This window comes from Aythya fuligula, chromosome 18, assembly GCF_009819795.1.
Source record: "Aythya fuligula isolate bAytFul2 chromosome 18, bAytFul2.pri, whole genome shotgun sequence".
NCBI lineage: Eukaryota > Metazoa > Chordata > Aves > Anseriformes > Anatidae > Aythya > Aythya fuligula.
Window position 1 is genome coordinate 7,221,713 of NC_045576.1, and position 22,698 is coordinate 7,244,410.

Genomic DNA, 22,698 nt, shown 5'->3' on the forward strand with positions numbered 1-22,698 from the left:
GACTCAGGCTTTGACTGGGTTCAGGGATTAATTAGGCCATGCAAACGAGTTAGGTTCCCTCTTCTGGCAACCTGGTCACGTAGGGAACCCCTACCCCTCCCCTTCCCCACACTCTCCTTCCCCATAATGAAGCATGACTGTAGTAAAACAAGTCTTTTGATGGTGCCTCTTCTCATCACTTTCAAGACAAACAATGTCTCAGAAGCCCCCCAGCTGCTTTTATTTTTCTTATATCTACAGTTACATCTTGGGTGTGTTTACTCATCCTCATTAAATATGTCTTCCCCCCATCCTTTTTAATATCCTTCCTTTATTGCAGCTTACACAACACATCAATTATAGCATAGAGTTAAAATCTTTTAGAGCCATTTTGGGGGATAGTGCAATATCCCACAACACCACCATCTCTGAAAGAGAATTGACACGGGCTGTAGGACGAATACGAGATAGACACCTCTGCAGCAAACATCTCCACAGCAAAGAACGAGGTGGTTCGCAAATTACTAGTATGCTCAGAGCAAAGCATCCCTTATGCTTAGTCAACTTCCTTCAGTAAACCCAAGTGAGGTGTTTGGCTTTTTTAACCATTCAAAAATATTCACAAGTTTACTACTTTCCTTCTTTTAACGCAGATACTTGGAAATCCTATGCTGGCACAGTAGGAAGAAAGCATCCATCACAGGACTAAAAAGCAGCTAGGCTTTCACACATACACCTTGCTCTTAAGATCATTTTCTTTCAAGCAAGGTTTAGATAATGACACTTCAGCTGAAGCTGCTGTTCAGCGTGCCTTCTGAAGTCACACTGACTTTTAAAGGACTTGTTTTCACAACAAACACATCAGCTGTTCAGTAAGATGCCAGGCACAAATTTGGTTTTGTTCTCTCTATGACTACATGTGCACGCGTGCACATGGGTGTGTGTGCATGCGTGTGCAATTGCTTCCCACGCAGGAACAGCCTCTCCATTACTCCCATTCGTGATGAGATAACATGTCTTTGGAATAAAACTGTGTTTTTATTTACGAAAAGATCATAACCAATAGAAAAACAGAATTGCCTTGATAGCACTGTAAGTTCCACAAGAGTTCTGCATATTTTGAACATGAAGGTTAACTTCTGTAAGCACACTGAATGCTTTAACTCAAATATTAGGGATTGATTTGGACAAGTGATTCGAAGAAGAGACCTGCCTTTGTGACAGAGAAAGTCACACTGCTGCATTTAGTGTCTCATGGCAGAGCTGCCTTTTTATGCCACTCTCATTTAAGATCTCTCCACTTTTCTCATCAAAACAGAAGGTGAGAATAACCTTGCTCTGCAGACCCCAACCTCAATCACTCATTCCAGGGGCACAACTCGGCTCCAGGCATTGGAGTTTGCCTGTCATCATTCTGCGTTAGCTCTCTTCAACAAATAAATAAATAAACAGCCTTCCCCTTGTGTGCCTGGGCTTAGCTCTTGCCCGGTGGCTAACTGCTGCAGGACTGGAGCAGGGTGGGGGGCGAGGTGGGGGCGATCGCCCTCCAACACCGGGAACCGTTTGTAAATTACCCTAAGCTTCCCTTAGTCATTATTCCATTAACTGCCTCTTGGTAGATCTGTCAGTAACTAAGCTGGGTCTTATTTGTAGAGAATCAGAGGCTATTTGCTGTACTAAGTGAGCCATGAGAGCGAAAGGGTTTGGGATTTATTTGTAATTACAGTCGGGATTTTTTTCTTCTCCTTCTTGCCTGGACCCCACTGGTACTTTCATTCACATTCCCTAAGCTGACGCTGGCGCCAGGATCACAGGCTGGCCCTGTGTTTATGTCATTGAGACTAGGACAATATTTCAGTGTGGAGCCAGACCGCAGGGATCCACTCTATAAAACCCTCACTAAAAATAGACAGCCGCCCTGCCCCCAGGCCCGCGGGCCGCCGGCACCCCACGAGGCGCGCAGCCCTCAGCTGGGCCCAGCTCGGCCCTCCCGGCTGGGCCCCGGCAGCCCCCCGGCCCCGCTCCCACCCTGACGCTTCCCCCGACCAGGGTCCTACCCGCAGCCCCCCCAGATGGCAGAGCTGCTCAGGCTGCAGCATCCTGAGGCCCTCCCTGCACCCCGCAGCAATTCGTGGGTGGATGTGGCACCTTGGGGTGCCTGGTGCCCCCTGCTCCCACAGCCCCAAGCCCCTGTTTGGCTGCAGTTGCTGCCCAGCCCTGCTAGAGCACTGCGCAGGCTGAAATTTGGGCCGCTGAGGGATCCCACAGCCGGGGTGCTGCGGCTGGAACTGGCAGAGAAAGAGGTACCTGAAAGTATCGGTGCCTGGGACGCCTCCTCTCCCTCTGCAGCTTGTGAAGGCGTTCAGAGAGACCCCAGCAGGACAAAACTGGGTCAAAGACTTCACCTCTGTCCGATAAATCTTTCCTGCGGCAAATTAAAAAAAAAAAGAGCTGAACATTTCCATCTCATAGCTGTCAATTTTATTCAAAAGCATGAACCGGGGCAAATCATTCAGCCTTTTCAATGCCAGTGGTGCGTGATACCTCAGCTTGGGAGGATAAATGTAACCAGTAAAGTGTTTATTGATTAGTTCAACAGCTATACAGACACGATACGAGGCACTTAATGCACAGATTTTCAAGGTAAGAGCCTGATCCTGCAGCTTAGATCCTGGCACTGGAAAGGGCTTCATTCCAGAAGCCTGTGAAGGGAGAGAAAAAGTTCATGTGGATTTTAATGGGCAGTAGAGCCTTTCAAAAGACAGCAAAGAGCAACCAGGTCTCCTGATTCCCTCATATCCCCGGTTGTTCAGTTGCTGAAAACGCATACCCAAAGGCAGCAGCCGTGTGTGTGCTCACACAAGCAGACATCCAACAGAGGGATGCTGCTGCTGAGTGCCAGTGAATGCCAGCCTCCTGAGGGAGCACACCACTCGGGGAACAGCTTTCTTCCAGATCCCTGCTATTGAGTCATGGTCTTGGCACAGGTCGTGTCCGTGAAGCCAGCAGGAAGCAGACCAGGCGTGCATGCTTGCTCAGAGCAGTGGCAACACCACGGTGTGTGCAGTGGAGAGCCAGATGCTGAGCTGTGATGTGGAGCAGCTGGAAATGAAGACGGGAGTTTGGTTCTGTCGAGGACCCTGTCTCACCCTCTCCACCAAGGCCCATTCTGGCTGCTGCTGTCCTGCGAGGCTCACTCCAGATACAGGTGTGGACAGACACTGCCTGAGCGGAGGCGGTTGCATTTATCTATGACAACCGAAAACCAAACCTGGGGCTCTGAAACACCAGGTACAGCTTTAAAACCCTGCTGTGCCACACCAGGTGCTGCTTGTAATGACATTTCAGTTTGATTGGCTTCAACTATGCCATTCACTGGGCACCGGGCAAACAAACCGTTTTGTAAAAGGAGATAAGACTATTGTACTGTGGGCTAAGAGCACCGGAAAATAATGGCTCCTTGCTGAAAGGCTGCTTTGAAAATCCTCAAATCATCATGAACATGAATAGAGCAGCATGCGAGGACAGCTGTGGTTTTGGAAAGAGATTTATCAGAGACTTTTGGAAGGGAATCCTTCAAACAAAGTAGCGCACATTTTCTGCATTATGATATGTGTACTTGACACTGGCTCTGTGATTATTCTGTCAAGTTCAGCTTCTTCTGTCAGTGGTTCACTTTGTTTTTTTTCAGCTAAAAGTACTAGGTGAATAATGGTGCACTGTAATCAGGATCCCTCTGCAGCAGGCACTATGCTTAGACTGAAGGGTGGCTCAGGTGCATGTACTGGATCACCTCAATAGATGCCACAGATAAAAGGTGAGAAGATGTAGGCACGCAGAGCACTACAGAACTGGCTTGCCCATGGTCACAAAACAGCAAAACCAAGAAGAGGGCTCACTGCTTAGAACAAGTTCGTAACAGGAAGGTGTTGGCAGAGGCAGGCTGCATGGCCTCACGGGCTGGAGAGCATCTCCTTATTTCGTTAGAGTGGAAGTTATCCATCAACTAGAAAGGGAGATCCCAACCACAGCCGCATGAAAGGCAGTGACAGAACTCCGCAGTGCTGCTAGCAGTGGCCTTATCAACTGGCACTGAATATGCACAAATAAGAACGTAGCTCCAGAGAACAGTTGTGCACCGTGAAATACCGCTTGCTCTCTGCACAACTTCTCGAAGTAATCCACACAGCAAGGAAATACTGCACGGACAAAACTTTGTTTAGAAGCAGCCTTCTAAATTTAACACAAGTGCTGCTTTTGGAGGGCTTCTCACGGTTTTATCTGAATAGTCACCGTTTCTCAAACACCAGTCCTGGGGACAGAGGGCCCTCAACATCCTTCAGTCCGCAGGGTGATATATAAAGGAATGAAGCTGAAGGGCTTTTGTGTGAGCATGGAAGAAACATTTTTGATAATGATAATATTTTGATAATGATAATATCAGGTTATATCAGTGGGTACACAACAAAAGGAGACTTGCAGAAATAAGAGTCTAATTTGTTACAGGAATTAGATGCTAAGTAGTGAAGGAACCAGAGGATTGCAAGAAGATAAAGGCAACTCTTGCAAGACCTGAACATCACCCCAGCGCAATGAATTCTCTCCCTGTGTTCTGCCAAAGAATCCCAGCGCGGTAGCATGTAAGCCACTGAAAACTTTCCACAGGTGGCCACTTAATGTGTGTGTCTCATTTTCTACAATGCTTAAGCTATGCAGCCTCAGTTGGGACGCCATTCATAGCAGGGCACGCATCCACAACAGCTGCAGTTCAAGCCAACTGGAGCTGTGCTTTGAACATATGAAGTACTGATATGAAATATCGGCTCCTAGGTGGCTTCAGTAAGCACACCCACAATTAGGGGATATGCAGTAGTTTTGTCTTACTTCCCCAACCATAACAATGACATCACACACATGATGATACTATTAAGATAACACATACATATCCTTTCAAAGATTTATCCTAGTATCTAAGAGCTTGGACATGGACCGACCATGTTTGGTATTGGACAAATGCCTACGAAAAAGCAGTCCCCACCCTACAAAAGTCTACAGCTAAGTTAAAACCAAGAGGCATCGCAGCTATGAGAGGAGAAAGACAATGAAACAGTGCTGTCTGCTGCTCTGCTTCAGCACACCTATGCCTGGCTCAAGCGTTTTGCAGATAAAACAGAAAAAAAAAGTTTTAAAACAATGCTTAAAAAATCTGTATGTACTGTGATAAGATACAGAAAAAACTTGTACAGCCCATGCACGAGGCTATACAGCCTGCACTCCACACATTTTGATGAACAGTCTCTTTCAAAAGTCACTGCTGTGAACTGCCAGTGAATCTAAAATTTTTAAAGTGCTGAGGTTGCCTTCAAACAGAAATGATCACATAATTAAGTAAAAAAAAATGCCTTACATATGGTATAGAAAGGTAGAGTGAATTGAATTTTCCACAGAAAACAAAACGTCTCTTCTTTAGTTACTGTTCATTCTTTGTGTTGTTACCTGAACAAACCAGTCAGATATTAGAGCCCAGTATCTCTCAGGCCCTAGGGATGCATATTAGAGGGATTGCTCCCACCACGAATACCTTATGTGATGGCTTCCTTGCCTAATTTGAAATGCAAGCATTTATCTTAATTTGAAAAGGAAAAAAAAGTTGATCTGAATCTGAAGATCTCTGCATTCTCATCAGGTGAACAACAATCAGAATTTAGCAATCAGCTGGACTTCATACATATTTTCAAAGTACTGCAGGTATCTGTTGCAGGAGCAATCTGTGGACTCCTCTGAAACAAGTTTATGGAAATGTATTCTTTCAAATCCTTACCCAGCCCTTCTCCCTACCCTCTACCGTTTCAGAACAGGAGTACATATACAGTTCTCTCTTTTCCTTGGCATCTGGACAACTCTTCTACTGTCACTGCCCTGTAGTCCTCAGCTGGCATAAGAATTCCAAAATAAATGAGTGTGTTGTAATCAGGAGAAAAATATTGTGTCCTTGTGGTGTTGATGTTTTTGCAGCTAAGCTTCTCAATGGCCACCACAAGTTGAGCTGCATATTTCTTTACAAAAATATGCTTGCGTTGGTAACTTGGCGGGCCACTCGTTGAATAGACATTTAGCTACTTAACTGCTTACTGTGGCCAACAAAGTTCTGTTCAAGAAGCTGAACTAGGGAAGAAGAGGCACCTTGACAAACAGTACACAGTTAGCACGCAGGCAGTCTCTATGGCAAGCAGTGAAGAGTGTTTTATGAGTTTCTGCGAAAGCCAAAGGCTAATAGTGAGAGCAATATATTATAGCAAATGTCTTTAAAGAGACAAAGATACTGACTAAATATCTTCTAAGTCTAAGCATGTTTAAAGAAAACACATAAGCAAAATAAACCCCGGCAGATCATTTATAAATCTGCCTACAGACAACTAAAGAAGAGCATCTGAGGAAGGGCATGAGTCAATATGCAAAACCAGCATGCAAGCACTTAAAGGTGTGCTGCTGTGTAAACTCACACTGCCTGAGGGAATGTATGACCCACAGAACTAAAAGGGCAGGGATGGGATTTTTAAAGCACTCACTGTCAGCTTCATTCTGCCAACTTCTAGCCCAGTCAAACAAAATCCAAAAAGGCCGCTCTCACCTGTGTTCAGCTCCAAGAAACTCCCCTCTTAGGGGGGTTGTTCAGCTTCCAGTGTCTTTCCCTTTCAGAAGTGAACTCCTGTCTCAACTTCATTTCCAAGTGCAAAGTCCCAATTTATTTGTTCTGTAGCCTTAGTGCTCCTGTAAATGTTTTTGCCTGTCCCCCATCAACTCACACCGAGGTATCAGCAAACTCTGCTTATTTGCTCTTTCAGCCTGTGCCTTCTTACCAGGCTAGAGGGTATGGAATAGGGTCAGCATCATATATTTGCTCAGGCTGAAAGATTTAAATAAAGATCACGCAAAGTGCCAATAGTTTTCCAGTATCCTTCCCGCAGGTCTCAGGGAATGCCAAGTTCTCTGGCCGCTGACTGCAGCAGGCTCAGCAGGGAGCTGAAGGATTTGCTCCCCAAAACAGGTGGGCTAACACACAGGCAGTGAGGTCAGTCACTGCAGCGCTTGCTCCCGGTGGAAGAGAACATGACTGGTCAGAACACCTACTTGCTCCCTGAACTAGCCAAGGTCCAGGCTATTTGCAGCATTTTCCAGCAGGGCTCTGCAGACTGAGACAGGGACAGAAAGGACAGAAGGACAGGTACAGCCCAGCCGCCCAATTTTTTCCACAGCTGTTATTTTTATTACAAAAGGGCAGTTACTTTTGTGAAGTCCACAAAATGCAACATTAGTAATAAACTGCTAAGCATCACGTGGCAGAATTTGTGGAGTCTAAACCTTTTGAGGGTGAAATACACCTCATTTCAGTGGCTGCAGGCTATTAGACTAATTAATAACGTCTATTGAAATAATTTATGTATGAATTAAAGCAGGAGACATCTGTTACACCACCAAGACTAGCTCAATGTATTCTGAAAATACTTAACATCAAAGGTACATTGTGAAGTTATAAGGGAATGGGGACAATTGGTTCTTTTTCCACTAATCTCATATTAAAGTAGGGAATTGCTACACTACATCATCCAGTATGAGAAAGTATTCAACGGGTATTTTTGAATTTAAAAAATGTCCCAATACAAGAGACATTTTCCAGGGACAAAGTTCAATCCATTCCTCATTTTTTCTTACTACTTTGCACATAGCTGTTTTAAAAAAGCAGACCTTGGGCCCACAAACTGGGCTAACCACCTGATTTTTCTTTTAATGACTTTTTTCATTTCCCTCATCTTTCACAGAAATTATGAATAATACATGTATAAGGCCAAATACAAACTATTTTGCTCCTCATAAAAATTGTTCATGGGAATACATGCTGTGGTATATGTATCTTATGGCATATGTATTAAAAATATTTCTAGAGATCATCACAAGCCCTTTTTTTTTTTCTTGTCTTTCCCTTACTTAAAAAACTGTATCTGGGGGTTAATTAATTTTTCCATATCCAATAAGAAATGTGAATTTAGAGAAGCAGTTCAATGCAAAGGGCACATTGACTCTCAGTAAAGTTTCCACAAGAGTCACTTACACTCGCTACTTCTGCTCAAAACTTCAGTATTCAGACACTGGGTCTCACAACGCAGTTTCTTGTCAATGTTAAGGCACCTTTACAGTCTGAAGCATCCATCTCACAAACCTACACACCGAATAGGAGCTAATAGCTCTTAGTCACCTCTTGGTTAAATGAACTAGAAAGAGTTGCTTAAGTATCTTGCTCCAAGCTATGTTTTCCAATCCCTGAATCATTCTTATAAATCTCTGCTGATCCTTCTGAACCTTCTGAAGTCTGAACAGGACGAAATACTTTATTATGCGTATTAATATGCATTAACATGGACCTGTATGTGGTAAATCTGGTAATTTGGCGAAGAATTAAAGTTAAAATAATTCATTAAAACACAAGTGGAGGAGACATTTACCAAGAAAAATACCAGTGAAAGGCATTAATTTGCCACTTCAAATGAGATTTTTAACATGAAAGCTGAAAACTAGATTATTGAGGATATGGAATGTAATCAGGTAGTTGCTGCTCAAGACAGCTGACTTCTCTCCAGCTTTCATGGCTTCAGTGGATGCTAAAGCGAATTCTCAGTTTGTTTTTAAAATTAATTGCCAAAACTAAAATATTTTTCTCAGCATTGGTTGAGCTGTTTTTATGTAAATTGATTTAGCAAATAATGTAGAACTTGTTGAAAGTGAAATAATAAATCTATCTGTCATAAAAACAATGGACCTCTCACCAGCTTGCTCATTAGTGGGCCCAACAGCATGGATCTCATTGACTTCATACTTGCTCCAAAGTAAAAATTATCATCAAGTACATAAAGAATATTCTACTCATAAATAATAACTAAGGCACTTTTAGTATTATTTTTTCAATGGATTTTAAAGCTACAATACCAAACATTGGATGAAATTACTATAGAGGCCTGTGCATGAGATAATTTTCTTCTGAAATGCTCCTTTTCCTGATACTGTGGGAGTTTGCTAAGCTTTACCTAAGGAAAAATATTGCCATACAAACTCCAGCTGTGTAAATGTAGTTTTAAAAGCTTGTTGCATTAAGCCTTTATATTACTCTAATTTTACTTAAACTCTTACCCAAATCCTCCCTTTACAGATGTAGATATCATAAGAACTGTGGTCTTTGAAAAAGTCCAGAACTGTATTTTCTATGCATCACCTAGTTATATTTTAGCAAATGATACAGTTTCAGTAGCTGAGTCCTTTGAAAATGTTTAGGATCCAATGCGAACACAAGGCTCAACATAGAAATAATTATTATCTGAGAACAAACATGAAAGAAAGCTCCATTTCTTTCCAAGTACAATGGATTAATGCAGGAGGAAGTCAATAGTGCTAAATTAATCCTGAAAGTTAAAAGCAAGGATTGCAATGACATCAAGGGTCAGAGATGAGTTTGACCTGCTGTGGCCATGGCTATTTAATTTAATTAACATTTACATTCTAAAAAAAAAACATTTGCAAGTACTAAGTAATATGGTAAATATGGAACAAATTATCAGCAACAGCAGGGGAGATTTAAAATATGCATCTTGAGTTTGGAGTCACTCAGAAACCTGTGGTGATGCAATCACTCAAACAGAGTAATCTTTATGAGTTTAACTTTGCCAAGAATGCATGTACAAACGGTGTTCCAGAGGCTCATTCAACGCAGATGACACACAAACTGCCCCGGATTGTCGACATACCTCATCCATGTGGGCCCATGCCTGAATGTTTTTGCACTTCAGGTGTTTTCTAGTGACTGAGAGCAGTGGGTTTTGATCTCTTTTGATTTGGAAAGGTTTTCTAAGGCAAGATGTGGATCCCTGTATGGTGAATGATGGCTGGTGGCCATGGCCATGAGAAAACTGAGACGCAGCGACCCCATGTTGAGGTGCTGAGGTGACACCCGCCAAGCCACCATTTCTGTCACGAACCACTGCATTTCTGTCAGAAACCACCACCCCTGGGACCACAACGAGCCCTGAGTACAATAACTACCTGGGGGGCAGCAGCCAGGGCAGTTGGCGATGAGGACGCGGTCCACACAGGCCAATTTCTTGCGACGCTCCACCATGTCCAGCGCATGGCCCGCTGTCAGGCTGCGGCTAAGTGCCCTGGAGCTGTGGAAAACACGGGATGTTTGTTCCTTTTTTTTTTTTTCTTTTTTTCTTTTTTTTTTTTTTCACCCCGCTCGTTTATAGGTACTCGAATTAGCCCCCCGCAGAGCCCGTTGGCACATAAAACGACCCGCGGGGTGCCCGAAGCTGAGCCCGGCGCCACCGTTACCTCAGGCTGCCCAGGAGAGGGCGCGGCGCAGCTCCCGCCCGCCGCCATTTTGTGAGGGCGGCAGGCGAGGCGCGGCGGGAACGCGGCCCGGGCCAGCAGCGCCTCAGCAGCCACCGCGGCCATGCGGTCAGGAAAAGCCTGTAAAAAACAACGTGTAACACGTGGGTTTTTTTTGAGCTGCTGCGGGTCTGCTGGTGCCCGAAAGGCCCCCCGACTGTCCACACAAAAAAGCGTTATCTCACTGCATGTTTGCTGCTACAGCAGCAGCATAGGCTTTGGGCTGCTCAGGCGTAACTGTGTGGCTCTGCAGAGCCAACCCAATGGGTGTATTTAGTAGCAAACTAGTTAATAAGGTCATACTGATTAAGGCCAATAAAAATACATTCCTCTTTAACAAAAAGTTAAATTGCAAGGTGTATTAAATTGGTTTGGGTGGTGATTTATTTATGAGACAGCAAATGTAAAAGCGTAAGACGTCTGGTCTCTAGAAGAGGTCATGGCTGTATTTGTATTGAAGTGGAGCTCTGCAAAGCTGAGCAGCAAAACTGGCTTGATGTCAGCTAACCTGCTGTCCTTGGTAATGGTCTTTTGTAAAATTCACATCTCTGGGCATTTAAGACAGGGTGAGGCATCTTCAAACTTTGTCCACTCCTGAGCTGCAACACGCAGCAGTGTCCTTTTTACCTAATTACCACTTGTGAGGATAAAGTCAGAAATGTTCATCTGTTGTCAGGCTAAAGAGTCAGCTGCAGGAGCGTGGATTCAGGCTAGGACCATGAGCACATGGTAAAATGTTCGTTATGCAGTTCTATCCAAAAAGAAAGATAGAGCACTGCTGAAATCATGCAGGGTATCTCCACCTCTGTGAGACACGGTGAGAAGTCAGTACCTGAAACAGCCCCCTCCAGCTGAGCCTGTGGTGCACGCATCTGTAGTTGGTGGATCTTACATCTGGAGACAAGCAGCGTGTAACTTGTGTGTTGGATCAGAGCCAGGGTTAAGCCCCCAGTAGTCAAAGCTGGATCCCTGGTAGCACTCATGATGGGAGGTCAGGCGCAATGAAAGAGCCCTAGTAGTTTGAGAAGGAACACACCAGCACCTCTCCTGATGGGAGGTCAGGCGCAGTGAGCAGGAGGGCCCCCCTCGTGCTGGCAGCTCCGTTCCAGTGCTTGGCTGGACTCCAGAAGATTAAAATAGAGCCTTAGACTGTCCCCTCGGCAGCACTGCCAGCCAGAGCCCTGACAATCCTGGGGTTGTACTCAAACGTGAGTCCCGCGGGAGCGTGGGCTTTACCCTAACAGCTGAGGCACTGAGTAGGTTGAAGCCGGCAGCCTTATTGCTCTTGTGACTCAGACTCAAGGAAGAGAGGGATCAGGATGGAGCCACGAGAGAGAAGGGGATCAGAATGAACCCACAAAGCACAGAAGGGGGAAGGAACAAGTGTACCCCAGAAGAAAGCTTGAAAAAATCCTTGTTCTTCCGGGGCCAGGTTCAAAGCACGTATAGCCACAAGAATTGGGTATTGAACTATTCAAGCCGAAGTTCTGATTTAGCTCCTTTCTGTTACCATTTCAGAGAATAAATAAATAAATAAATAAATAAATAAATAAATAAATAAATAAGATAAAGAAAAAAAAAAAGAAAAAAAAGAAAAAAGCCAAACAAAAAAGCAACATTTTCCTTTCTCAAGCATTTAAAAAGTAGTATGGGAAAAGGTGAATGCCATACAGGTTCTTGTGAAGAACCTCCAAATAGGTGGCAAAATCTTCTGTGGTCCAGAAATGATCACAGCTGAGGGGAACTAGAGCTACATTCCTGTACATATGTGACTAGTATTAAGCACTTAAACAAAATGCTGGATTTTCAGAAATATGGAGCACTCCTGAGTTCTGCTAAAATCAACAGCAGTGGCAGATACTGGCATTTCTCTGAGAAGGGTATTTCAAGCCAGGTATCTGTTATGTATTTCTCATCACTTAATGTAGGTATCCACACTTAACATGTTTTGCTTCAGTATTTTCAGAAAGCAATTACAAACAGCAAACACCGGACAAAACATTTTGGCACTGCCTTTTTTTTTTTTTTTTTCTTTTTTTCCTGGGAACTCAAATTTAGTTGACTGAAATTTTAAAACCATTTATTTTGAAATTACCACATTGTTTCAGTCAAAAGAATGCCCATCTAACTGAATTCAAAGATTCTATTTTGATATTTCCAAAAATAAGCATTAATATTTACTGGTAAAAAAGACTGGTTTGTCTGTAAATTGACTTTACTGTTAGTTTATAAAGCTCCAAAATTGCTGTTCACCATTTTTTTTCTCTGAGTGTGTATGTGAGTGGAAGGAGGGTGGTGATATTACCTGATTTTTTTCCCCTGCATGATTGCTGTAATAAAAATCAGAATAATTAAATCTGTAATTCACACAGATAGTAACATAAATCCTACTGATTAATTAGGACTAATTAATTAATATTTAATATTTATTCAAAAAGCTAAGAAAATAGAAAACAATTAGTAACTCCTTTCAAAATGAACATATATTTCTTTGAGATTTTAAGCAGTGGTCTGGGGAAGGAAATGGTGAAGCTTATTAATAAAGATTTTTTTTGTGTGTTTGCAAAATAAGCAAGCAAAAAAAAATCAAACCCCAAACTTTTATTTAAAGACAAAATTAAAAAATACATTAATAGTTCGCTCAGAGAGATGACAGTTTATATAAGTTAATACATTTGAATGGAACAACAAAATGGTTATCTTTTGCTGTCAGAAGAACAAGTCAAAAACATGCCTATAAGAGTTTTTTAGCTTCTTTCCAGTTGGTTTAAAAGCGTTTCAGTAAAACAGCATAGAACACAGAGGCAATTATAAAACAGCACTGTCTGCAAGAAACCATGGCAAACTTGCTATAAAGGTCTGTAGGAATCGCATTGTTCACCCACTTATCTTCTCATGGAAAGATAAAATCTTAGCTCTGGGCAAGCAAAACATGTGAACAACCTGGCCCTAAAAATGCATTGCACATGCAAAAGTGCATCAAAGTTATTTAAGTACATGCACACAATAAATCCTTCTCTTGTGGTGTTTCTTGTAGTTAATTTCATAGTAGTACTGTACATGACTAAATGCTCACATTTGTTTTTCTCTTTTACTAACTTAGAAAACGTGGTAACAATCTTAATGTTTTGAAATTAAAAATCAAGGAAGCAGAAATGACCGACAGTCACATTTTATCTTACATTTTAAGAATTATTTTGCTCTGTTGTTTAACTCCACTTTGGCTGCATTTTAGTTCAGATATTTTCCATGTGTGAAAGTATCCACAGATACTCCAGTAGGATGCTGTTATTCTGAAGCTTGCATTGAGTTGGCATGTCATGGCTGAAACACAAACATTCATCAACATTTGCATTACCATATATACTTCTGCACAAGCTATGGATAACAGACTGATGCTGTAGTAAGGATGCTAGCCAGAAAATTGTGTCCCTGCTCTGTCACAAGCTCTCTGTGTGACCTTGGGCATGTCACTTTTTCCAGTTACGGCATTATCTGTACAAAAGGGAGAACAGTGCATGAAACATTGAAAGGCTCAGACAACATGGCAGCTAAAATACATTTAGCAACCTGCCTGTCTTGGAAACAAAGTGTACAATTACCCCAAGCAGAATCTCTCCAGTGTCTCTGCAGCATTCAAAATGGGATTGTTCTTATTTCTCTTGCTTACATAGAGTAACCCAATTTTAGACTACATTAGAAATGTTGCTGTGCTTTTCTTTTCCTTGTATAAGAATATGTGAAAAACAGAATCACAACAGAAGAGCATGTTTCACTTTTATAAGGTAGTTGCCTCAGTAGGTAATATCTGGGGTGTTTCTCGACTACAACCAGATTATATATACCCACAATACCGTATGTTTACAATGTGGCTTGAAAGCATAGATTCACACCAGAAATAAACAGCAGATTCTGTCTGGCTGTCATTGTAAATAGACAGCTGAAAGCTACAGAGCCTGTATGAGAGCCTTCAGGCTCAGAAAAAGAGGGCTCAGTCTGTCAGCCTGCAAGATTTTTATGCTGCTCATTTCTTTGATGTGAAGATGCTTGTATGCCAGCAACTTCTTCTGCAGGTATAACACACAGATTAAAAAGATGCCTTTTCAAATCTGACTATCCAGACATCACTCCTGTATTAAGGCATTTACATTTATATAAAATGATTTCCAATTTCTGTTGATTTTGATGGGAGATTGTTTTCACCCACAAAGTCTGGAAGCCATGCCCATTCAATTTAGATTTCTGACAATGCAGATCAAAATCAAAATTTGGAGACCATATTTCAAAGCTTGGCTTTAGAAATAAAATATTTTCCAGTAAAAATAAAATAATTTAGAGAAAGAACACAAACTACAGTCAGATTTCCATTGATTGTAAGGCTCACGTACATGGATACTTGATGATGGTCAGAACCTATTTAAAAAATACAGCTTAAAGATTATACAGAAGTACACATGGTATTTAGGATTATGTGAATGCATAGAGTAGCATTTGTTTTTGTTAATGAGGGAGAAGACTTGAAGTACATGATTTTAGTAGATCATAGGAGCTGTAAGAATGCAAGAGCACTTCAGGTCTTCTAAAGCTTAAAAGAGCTAGGTTTCTATGATACTAGATCAAACAAAAAATTCTGTTAAGAACATTTTTATGACAATGATTCACTTGAATAAACCTAAGATTTCTTTTACCAACCAATCTTTTTTCTAAAATAGTATTTAATATCTGAAGTTATAAAAAATATTTGTAGTCTTGAAAATTATTTTTATTGTCTATTTTATGTACTATACATGCCTCTTTCAGGAATTATTAAAGAAGCATGAGTCATACGGCACTCATTTACTCTTGGCTCATGGCCATCCTCAATATATATTTTGCTATTTTCAAACCATTTGTAGGTACATATGCATGAAAATATTGTTGTGTCAAGTCCCAAGATCACAGTTAGCACAGCATACATTGTTCATCTATATATTTACAAAGTTTTAAAGCACATAAAATTGTGCATTATTATGTACCAAAGTTTAAACTTTAACATACGCTTGGTTGCATATATAGCAACAAGTTACAATAAAAATCTGAACAAAGACAACCAATAAACAGCCAAATTGCTATGTACAAACAAGGCAGGAAGCAATTAAACACTGCCTTGCACATTTCACTTAAATTACTTTTTCTCTGAGGGGAAAAAAACAAACAACCCCTCTTGCCCTCCCTCAGGCCCCCAATAACCCTAAACAGTCTTCATTTTTTTCAGTGAAATAACTGGAACTCCCATTGCATTCAGTAGGGGATTCATTTGCATAATATGGGAGAGAAATTTGGTCCCTACTACAAGACGTAGCAGTATGTTATGCCCTATGTGTTCCCCTCCCAGTACCACACAGCAGCAGGGTGGGCTCGCTCTCTGAGCCCTTCTCAGACAACAGTGTCTTTGACATCCAGGGGAATATTCCATGAGATAAAAACCCTTTTGTCTTCCTTACACGTATCATTTTTTACACTAGTGTAACTGTGTTGTTTTTATGATGACTCCACTGATCCAGATCCTTGGCTGGTATTGAGCCAGCCTTGTGAGTGAGTGGAGCTCTGCTGATTTATACAAGTTGATGAATACCTGACTCAGCTTCAGTGGAACTACTCTTGATTTACACTGGTGCAAAAGAACTTTGAATGAGGTCCAATGAGAGCAGAATTGGGCCCAATCTGACCTTTATATAAAGTAAAACACAAAAAGTCTGCATGTTTACCTTAACATCTGCTTAATAAATTACTACAATTCACAGTTTGAAAGTAGATCAGTTAGTGCTACACCAATCGCTTTTTCTTATTTTAGATCATGTAAATTTTCAAAGTAATAATAATAATTAATAAACATAAAAATCTGTTATTATTTGATCAACAAAATAAGAGGTTTTATGTAGCCTAGTCACAGAAAGCTTAATAACACTTTACCCTTCTATAGGATGACTGGTTTAAAGGCTAAATCTTGCCCAAGACGCTGTGATACAAAAAGGCTGAGGAAAATATTCTAGCGTGACTCTTACAACACCCTTAAAACACAGTGTGAGAGACAGTAAACTGGGTAAGAGCTCCAAGCTAGTAGCATCTACACAGCTTCCAAGAGTACACAGGGCCTGCTCTAAAGTCCAGTAAAATCAACAACAAAATTAACAAAATCCTAATGAGTTTGGAAACACTTAGAAGAGATGCCTATAGTTTTTGTCTGCACAGACGAGGGACAAACTACTGGCCTGAGCACATTTCCAGAGTATAACTTTTCAGCCCACCTTGGGGAATGTTGCTCTCAGTTTTTGCAGAGAATATACTGGCCAACAGCTCTGCTTCGCACTTCTGGGCATGATTTAGCCTTATGAATTCTCCCTCATGAAATCAGAAGATAAATTATATTTAAAAATAAAGTATTCTAGCTATTTAGTATTTTGCTGTAGTGGAAAAATCAGAGACCTACCTTGATGAAGTCTCTGTTGTCTGAAAATTCAAGGCCCCTTTTCTAAAAATACTTTTTGCTGATGGCAAAGTTCAACACCTCAGAGAAATTCAGAGTAAGTTTCCAAGTTGTATACCATATTTTCAAATACACTATACCCTTGTTGTTAATAAGGCTGTATTGAAGTTTTACGTAACAGTCATGAGCCATGTGTTTGAACACCTTAAAAGAGTTGACCAGCAACTTAATGCATTTCTTTATACCATACGAAATGTAAAGATGCACCATCTCTTTCCAAAACACTCTAAACATAAATGTTCAAGATAAAATATTACATCCCTTTGCACCCCCTTTAATGCCTGTATTTAAAAATATGCATACTTAAGCAATGAAGTATTAATTTATAGATTTCTCTGTGTGTGCCCTTACTGTATAGAAAATCAAATTGTTTATTAATATCTAAAGGCAAAGCAAAAACACATGCAACTATGGGAAATAAATGCTTTTTAGCCACAGGTACCTTCAGGCAAACTGTCCACAAGTGGTCTGCCTTTTTGTATATACAAAGAATTGTTAGTGTAAACCTTGCTGTTTATCTATATCTAGCTTCCTACCAGCAGAAACAGGAATGTTGCAGACCACAGGAGATATAGTTCTACTGCTTTTCTGAAGGGTTATAATATTTAAGCGCTATGTTTTTTTTCTGGCCAGTCAAGTCATGCCTAGAAATTAGGAGGGACTGGGTTCAGCCTAGGCGAATATAAACTGCCTGAAAAACACAGGACAAAAGCTCTGTGCCAAAATGTAAGAATAAGAAAGACACATATCCAGAAGTTTGCAAAACCTAAGTACCCACTTTACAGCTGAGCTTCAGCTGACGTAAGTGGGTACAGACTCATTTGAATGAGCTGTTTGCTGACTCACAGAATTCTAGTATGCTCTGGGCTCTGAGCCTCAGTGTTTCCTGTGTCTGTGCAAGAATCCTCAGGGAGGGACCCTAGCTCCAGTTGGAGGGAGGATTCCTAGTGATTAAAGCAATGGTTTAGGTTCTTAATTTTAAATCGATTCCTTACTTTGAGCCTTTACTCTGAGGTCTACTCAGAGCAGTCACTGAATCCTTCTGTGCCTCTATGAAGTGGGGATAAAAGTGCTGAATTTCACAGGATTCTTCTGAATTGCTGTAGTTGCTTGTGAAACATGAGAGTGATCTTCCTAAGAGAACCACAGAAGTGTTATGATTAGTATTATGACAGTGCTTGAAAGACATCTCTTTTTACTGTCTACATGTATTTATCTCTGGGTGTTCATTACTATTCTTTTAAGGAGCTGCTTTACGCTGACTCACTGAATAGGCAGGAATAGCAATTTAGAACAAAGACAAATATTTCTCTCAAAAGATAACTCAGTACTTTATAGACAAAAGTATTTAAAGTCAGAACTATCATTTACTAGTTTGACTGTTAAAGCTTTGGAAGAGCCTCGATAGAATAAAGGAAGTATGCCTCATTGGACATCACATAAACACCACTTCCATATAACAAGGTTAAAATTGAGATGGTGTAGACTGTGGCTGGCATTTACAGTCCTAGATTCAGATTCTGTCTTAGCACTTGCAGGTAGGCAAAGTTATGATAAGGTCAAGCCCTTTCTGCCAGTAAAAAAAAACAGCTCTTTATTAGATACTTGACTACTTCTGGAAAAGCCCAGCACCAGGAGTAGATAACAGATTTTTACATCCTTATCTACCCAGCAGTGTGTACCAGTTCTTCTGCTGTAGATTTTACTACTTCTTGCCCTCACTGTTTTTTGTTGTTGTTGTTTTATTTTGTTTTTGTTTTGTTGGTGGCGGTGGTATTTTTTGTTTTATTCTTTCCTGAAGAGCCAAAGCAAAGCAAGGTGGGTTTCATTTTAGGAACATCTTCTTTTATCTCTTCACCTTCTGCAAAAACATATTGCCTCAGCATGTTGTTATTTTTATTCTTTAATAAACAGTTATACGGCAGTTTTGCTTAGAGGCTAAACAGGTTAGGGGAGCATGAGCTTGATGCTGTATACTAGAAAACGATGTAAATTATTTTGACTTCTGAATACAACGTAGCTCTGGTTCTCCCTGGTAAAGAGCCCTCTGCTAATGAACATAATCTAAGGTAACAAGCTATTGCTGCCTTCAGTGACAGTAAAACATCACTGTTTGGTGCTATGGTTTGTGAGTTGGGTTTTTCCCGTGCAGTTCCATGTGGCATAAAATGCACACTGTGTGTCCTTATAGCTGCAAGTTGGCACTGACACTTCTGCTCCCCCCATCTTCTCACCCACAGGAATTTTCAGTATGGGTCCCATTCAGAGCCTGTGGAGGTGAACGGCAGTCTTTCCATCCTCACTGAGAATTGGATCAGGTAATGAATATTTTTGGTGCAAAAAGTTAACTTCCCTCTCCCCAAAGAAAGAGAACTTAAAAATGTAAATCCCTTATAGAAAGTTTTTGCCCTTATATCACTGCAAGGACTCTTCTTGGCTTCTGCATACTGACCAAGCATGAAATAGTGAATAACATTTATTTTTGAATTTATGGATTGAGTTCACAGGGATTTTAATAGCGCTGGGGTTATGGAAGTGCTATTTTAATAAGGACCACAGATCATGGGCCCAAATCCTTACCTTCACCTCAAGGACTTGTAAACTCAACTATTTAACTCAAATCTCTTTATTGGAGGCCTTAGAATGTATCCACCTGGAGGCTGAAAAATTGAAAGGTAGAAGGCTGCACAAACATGGAGTGAGGGAATTTAACCAGCAGGAATGTGGCCTATAAAATTAAACTTCAAGAACTGTTTAAGAAAAATTAAAGCTTGTGCAACAGCTGGGGTTTCTCTTTTCATTAGTTCATTTCTCAGTGACTCAAATGTTATGGTTCTCATTCATTTTTGAGATCATCTTCTGTGGTACTGTAAATCTTATTCTAGTTGCAAAGGACAAAATCGTGACTCATTGCGATCTGCCTCTAAACAAACATGGAGTACTAAAACACCATCTCCTACCCTGCTTATGATATTAATATTTATCAGTTGCACAAATAAAAAATTTTAGATTCAAACTGCACCCAAATTTCCCTAACTGGAATTGCCAGAATATACAAATTTCAGACATAGTGATCAAATACCCCTGAATATACATTGAATATTCAGGACCAAAAGTAAGTACATTTATTTCTAATGTCTGCCTGAGAGTGCCTGCAACATAAAGAAATGTACTCTTGTGTGGTGGGAAGCAGAAAAGACCACCCTTCACTTTGATCTTACATAGACCATGCATGTTATTCATTCAGAGCTCAGCTTCATTCTGTCTATTCTTGACCTCAAAGGTTGACTGCCTTTTAAGCCTTTAAAATAGCCTGCCACCTTATTTTAAATCTGAGCTCCTGAGGAAAAAGATAAAAATTAAAAAAAATGCCCACTCCTCAGACCGTGTGATAATTATTATATCAGGCTCTGGCAGTGTTCAGAGATGGTGCATGCAATGTCAGTGATAACTTTTGAATTTTCACTTCTCTGTAACTGGCTAGAAACTCTGGGATGATTGTATTACTAGACCAGTTAACACTTTAGTCACATGCAATCTATATATATTCAGGAGGGCTGAGAAATAGAAAAAATATACGAAATGGTGGAAAACACGTTAATAGAATATTAGGACACAGTCCTAACATGAGCACACCAACGATGTTACAGAGTCTGCTACATTGCAGTCAGAACCACTCGTGCTTAAAATTTTACATGCTTGGAGATAGGTGAAAATCGAGAGAACTGCAAAAACTGATTACTAGATTTGCATCCACGAAGTGTTCTGTTATGTGGTGACAGGACCCGACCTGCAAAACTGCCAATGCAAATAATAATGCTTGCATCGTGACAGACACCGCTGTAACACCAGATATCTGGTGATGAAGTCAAATGATTAGGATTCTTTAAAGTGACACAAGTTGCCATTTGCAGAAGCTGGATTTTTACAAGTGATTTTCAAAGTATGGCCCTATTTGTATGATGCTCAGTATCTCCTTGTGGAACAATGGGAAGCAATGTAGAAATCTGGGGTTAAAGTGTGCTGCTGAATACTTCAGAGACAGCAGAACCCAACTGATCGTCTGGATCCATTTTCTGTTGCATAGCATTGTGCACATCCTTATGTTCTACAGATTGCATGCTCACTCCCCAGGAATTGTCCTCTTCACTCAGAAGTGTTGTTTTATAAGGTTCCACATATATCCTATGGACATTCTGCCTTGATTCCTCATACTTGCCTTTCCCATCTTCTGGAAGGCTGGATGCATGAGGTAAGAAAGCGCTCCGAGATCCATCAATGGGAATCTGTAACTGCTCACTGGAGGTAGGTTCTTGAGATAAATCTGAAGATCTCATGAGATGCTGAGTATACACGCCTTCAGACAAAGAGGCAGACTGTGTCTCACTGTGCACACGCAGCCAACGATGATGCCTGCTGAAGTAGTTGTAATGTTGATGTTTCCCTAGCTTTTTTTTCCCTAAAAAGCTCAGTGGCTGCTTGGAGCTAGAGGACTTGTCTATGCTTTTTGATGTATTCCCTGACATTGTTAGATTGCTCATATACTCTGTGCAATGTTCAGCATTAGTATCAAAGGCACTACATTCTGTCAGGCCTTCTTTCAATGTTAGGCAAGGCTTCATGTCGTGGACTTGTAGAACATCAGGTGCGCTACCACCCAGGCCACTGCCTGCCTGCTGGGATATGTCATGTGAGGAGGAGTAAATCAAGTCTAATTCTCTGGGGCTTAATGCATCACTGGAATCATAGTCACTGTCAGTTGGAAGGAATACTTCAGAGCAGCCTTCTTCATCTGAGCAGGGCTGGGAATCTGCAAAAAGAACTCATTAACATTAAGAAGACGAGCACAAGAGAAAAACTGCTTACCTGTCATTTATGTATTTGTTTTCTTAATTCAGAATAATATCTACAATCCTGAAAACATACATTTGTTTCCTCTGCAGAATTTTGTATGGGCCTAGATGACAGAAAAGACAGTAGTCAGGGAGTTTTTAAAGATGTGTTACAGAGGTGGTGGCAGAATTAAGAAAAGCAGAGAGGATTCATTTATTCAACTAAACAGAGGAAAGAATTTGAATTTGAATTGGGATTAAGTTCTGAAAGGAACTGTTTTCTTTTACCTTATCTTCACCAAATTTCATAGAGATGGCTATTTAGGAGACAAAGAAAATCTAATCCAGGTTCTGGTTTTATTAAAGGTGTTGGTTGAGTTACTGCAGATTGATACCTCTCTAACTGTGAGTAGGATGCAAGTGCATTTATGTACCAGAAGCTTGAGGCAAGGCATAGAGGTAGATGAGCAAAACTACCTTTTTCCCTGTTGGCTTAATTATGTATGTTCAAGTCCAAAACAGACACACGCAATTCAAATGTGAATTTGTTGAAAAAAACTCACACTGGCATTGAAATCTCTTCTGTCCTTTGGCTACTGAAAGATCAATAACATAATAAGTAGTGGCATATGTGATAGAACAGATTGATGCTCCGTAGCTGTGGGTAGTTTTAATAGATCCAAAGAAAAAACCTGTGGATTTTCTACAGTGCTGGCTATTCACTTTGACCTAGTGTAAATTACAGTATAGTGCAACAATAAAGAATCAATCCCATGCAGGGCAAGATAATGCTGTAGGTTATATGGTGCCAGAGCTAAGGATTATTCTGTGTTCACGGTCTGTAATACAGGGAAAATTCAGCACAAGGTGCTGAGAAAGAACGCCACCACATAATGGAAAGAATCAAAGCACAATAATCTTTGGGTT

At 40.9% G+C, this 22,698-nt stretch overlaps 1 protein-coding gene across 1 annotated transcript in view; it reads right to left on the bottom strand.

Moving 5' to 3' along the window:
- Window positions 1-20,898: 20,898 nt before the first annotated feature.
- ANKFN1 (ankyrin repeat and fibronectin type III domain containing 1) overlaps window positions 20,899-22,698 on the bottom strand; it is a 54,653-nt gene continuing 52,853 nt past the window's right edge. The window contains exon 17 of the mRNA XM_032199815.1: window positions 20,899-21,749. Coding sequence (XP_032055706.1) covers window positions 20,953-21,749 — 797 coding nt within the window. The 3' untranslated portion in view covers window positions 20,899-20,952. The remainder of the gene's footprint in view (window positions 21,750-22,698) is intronic.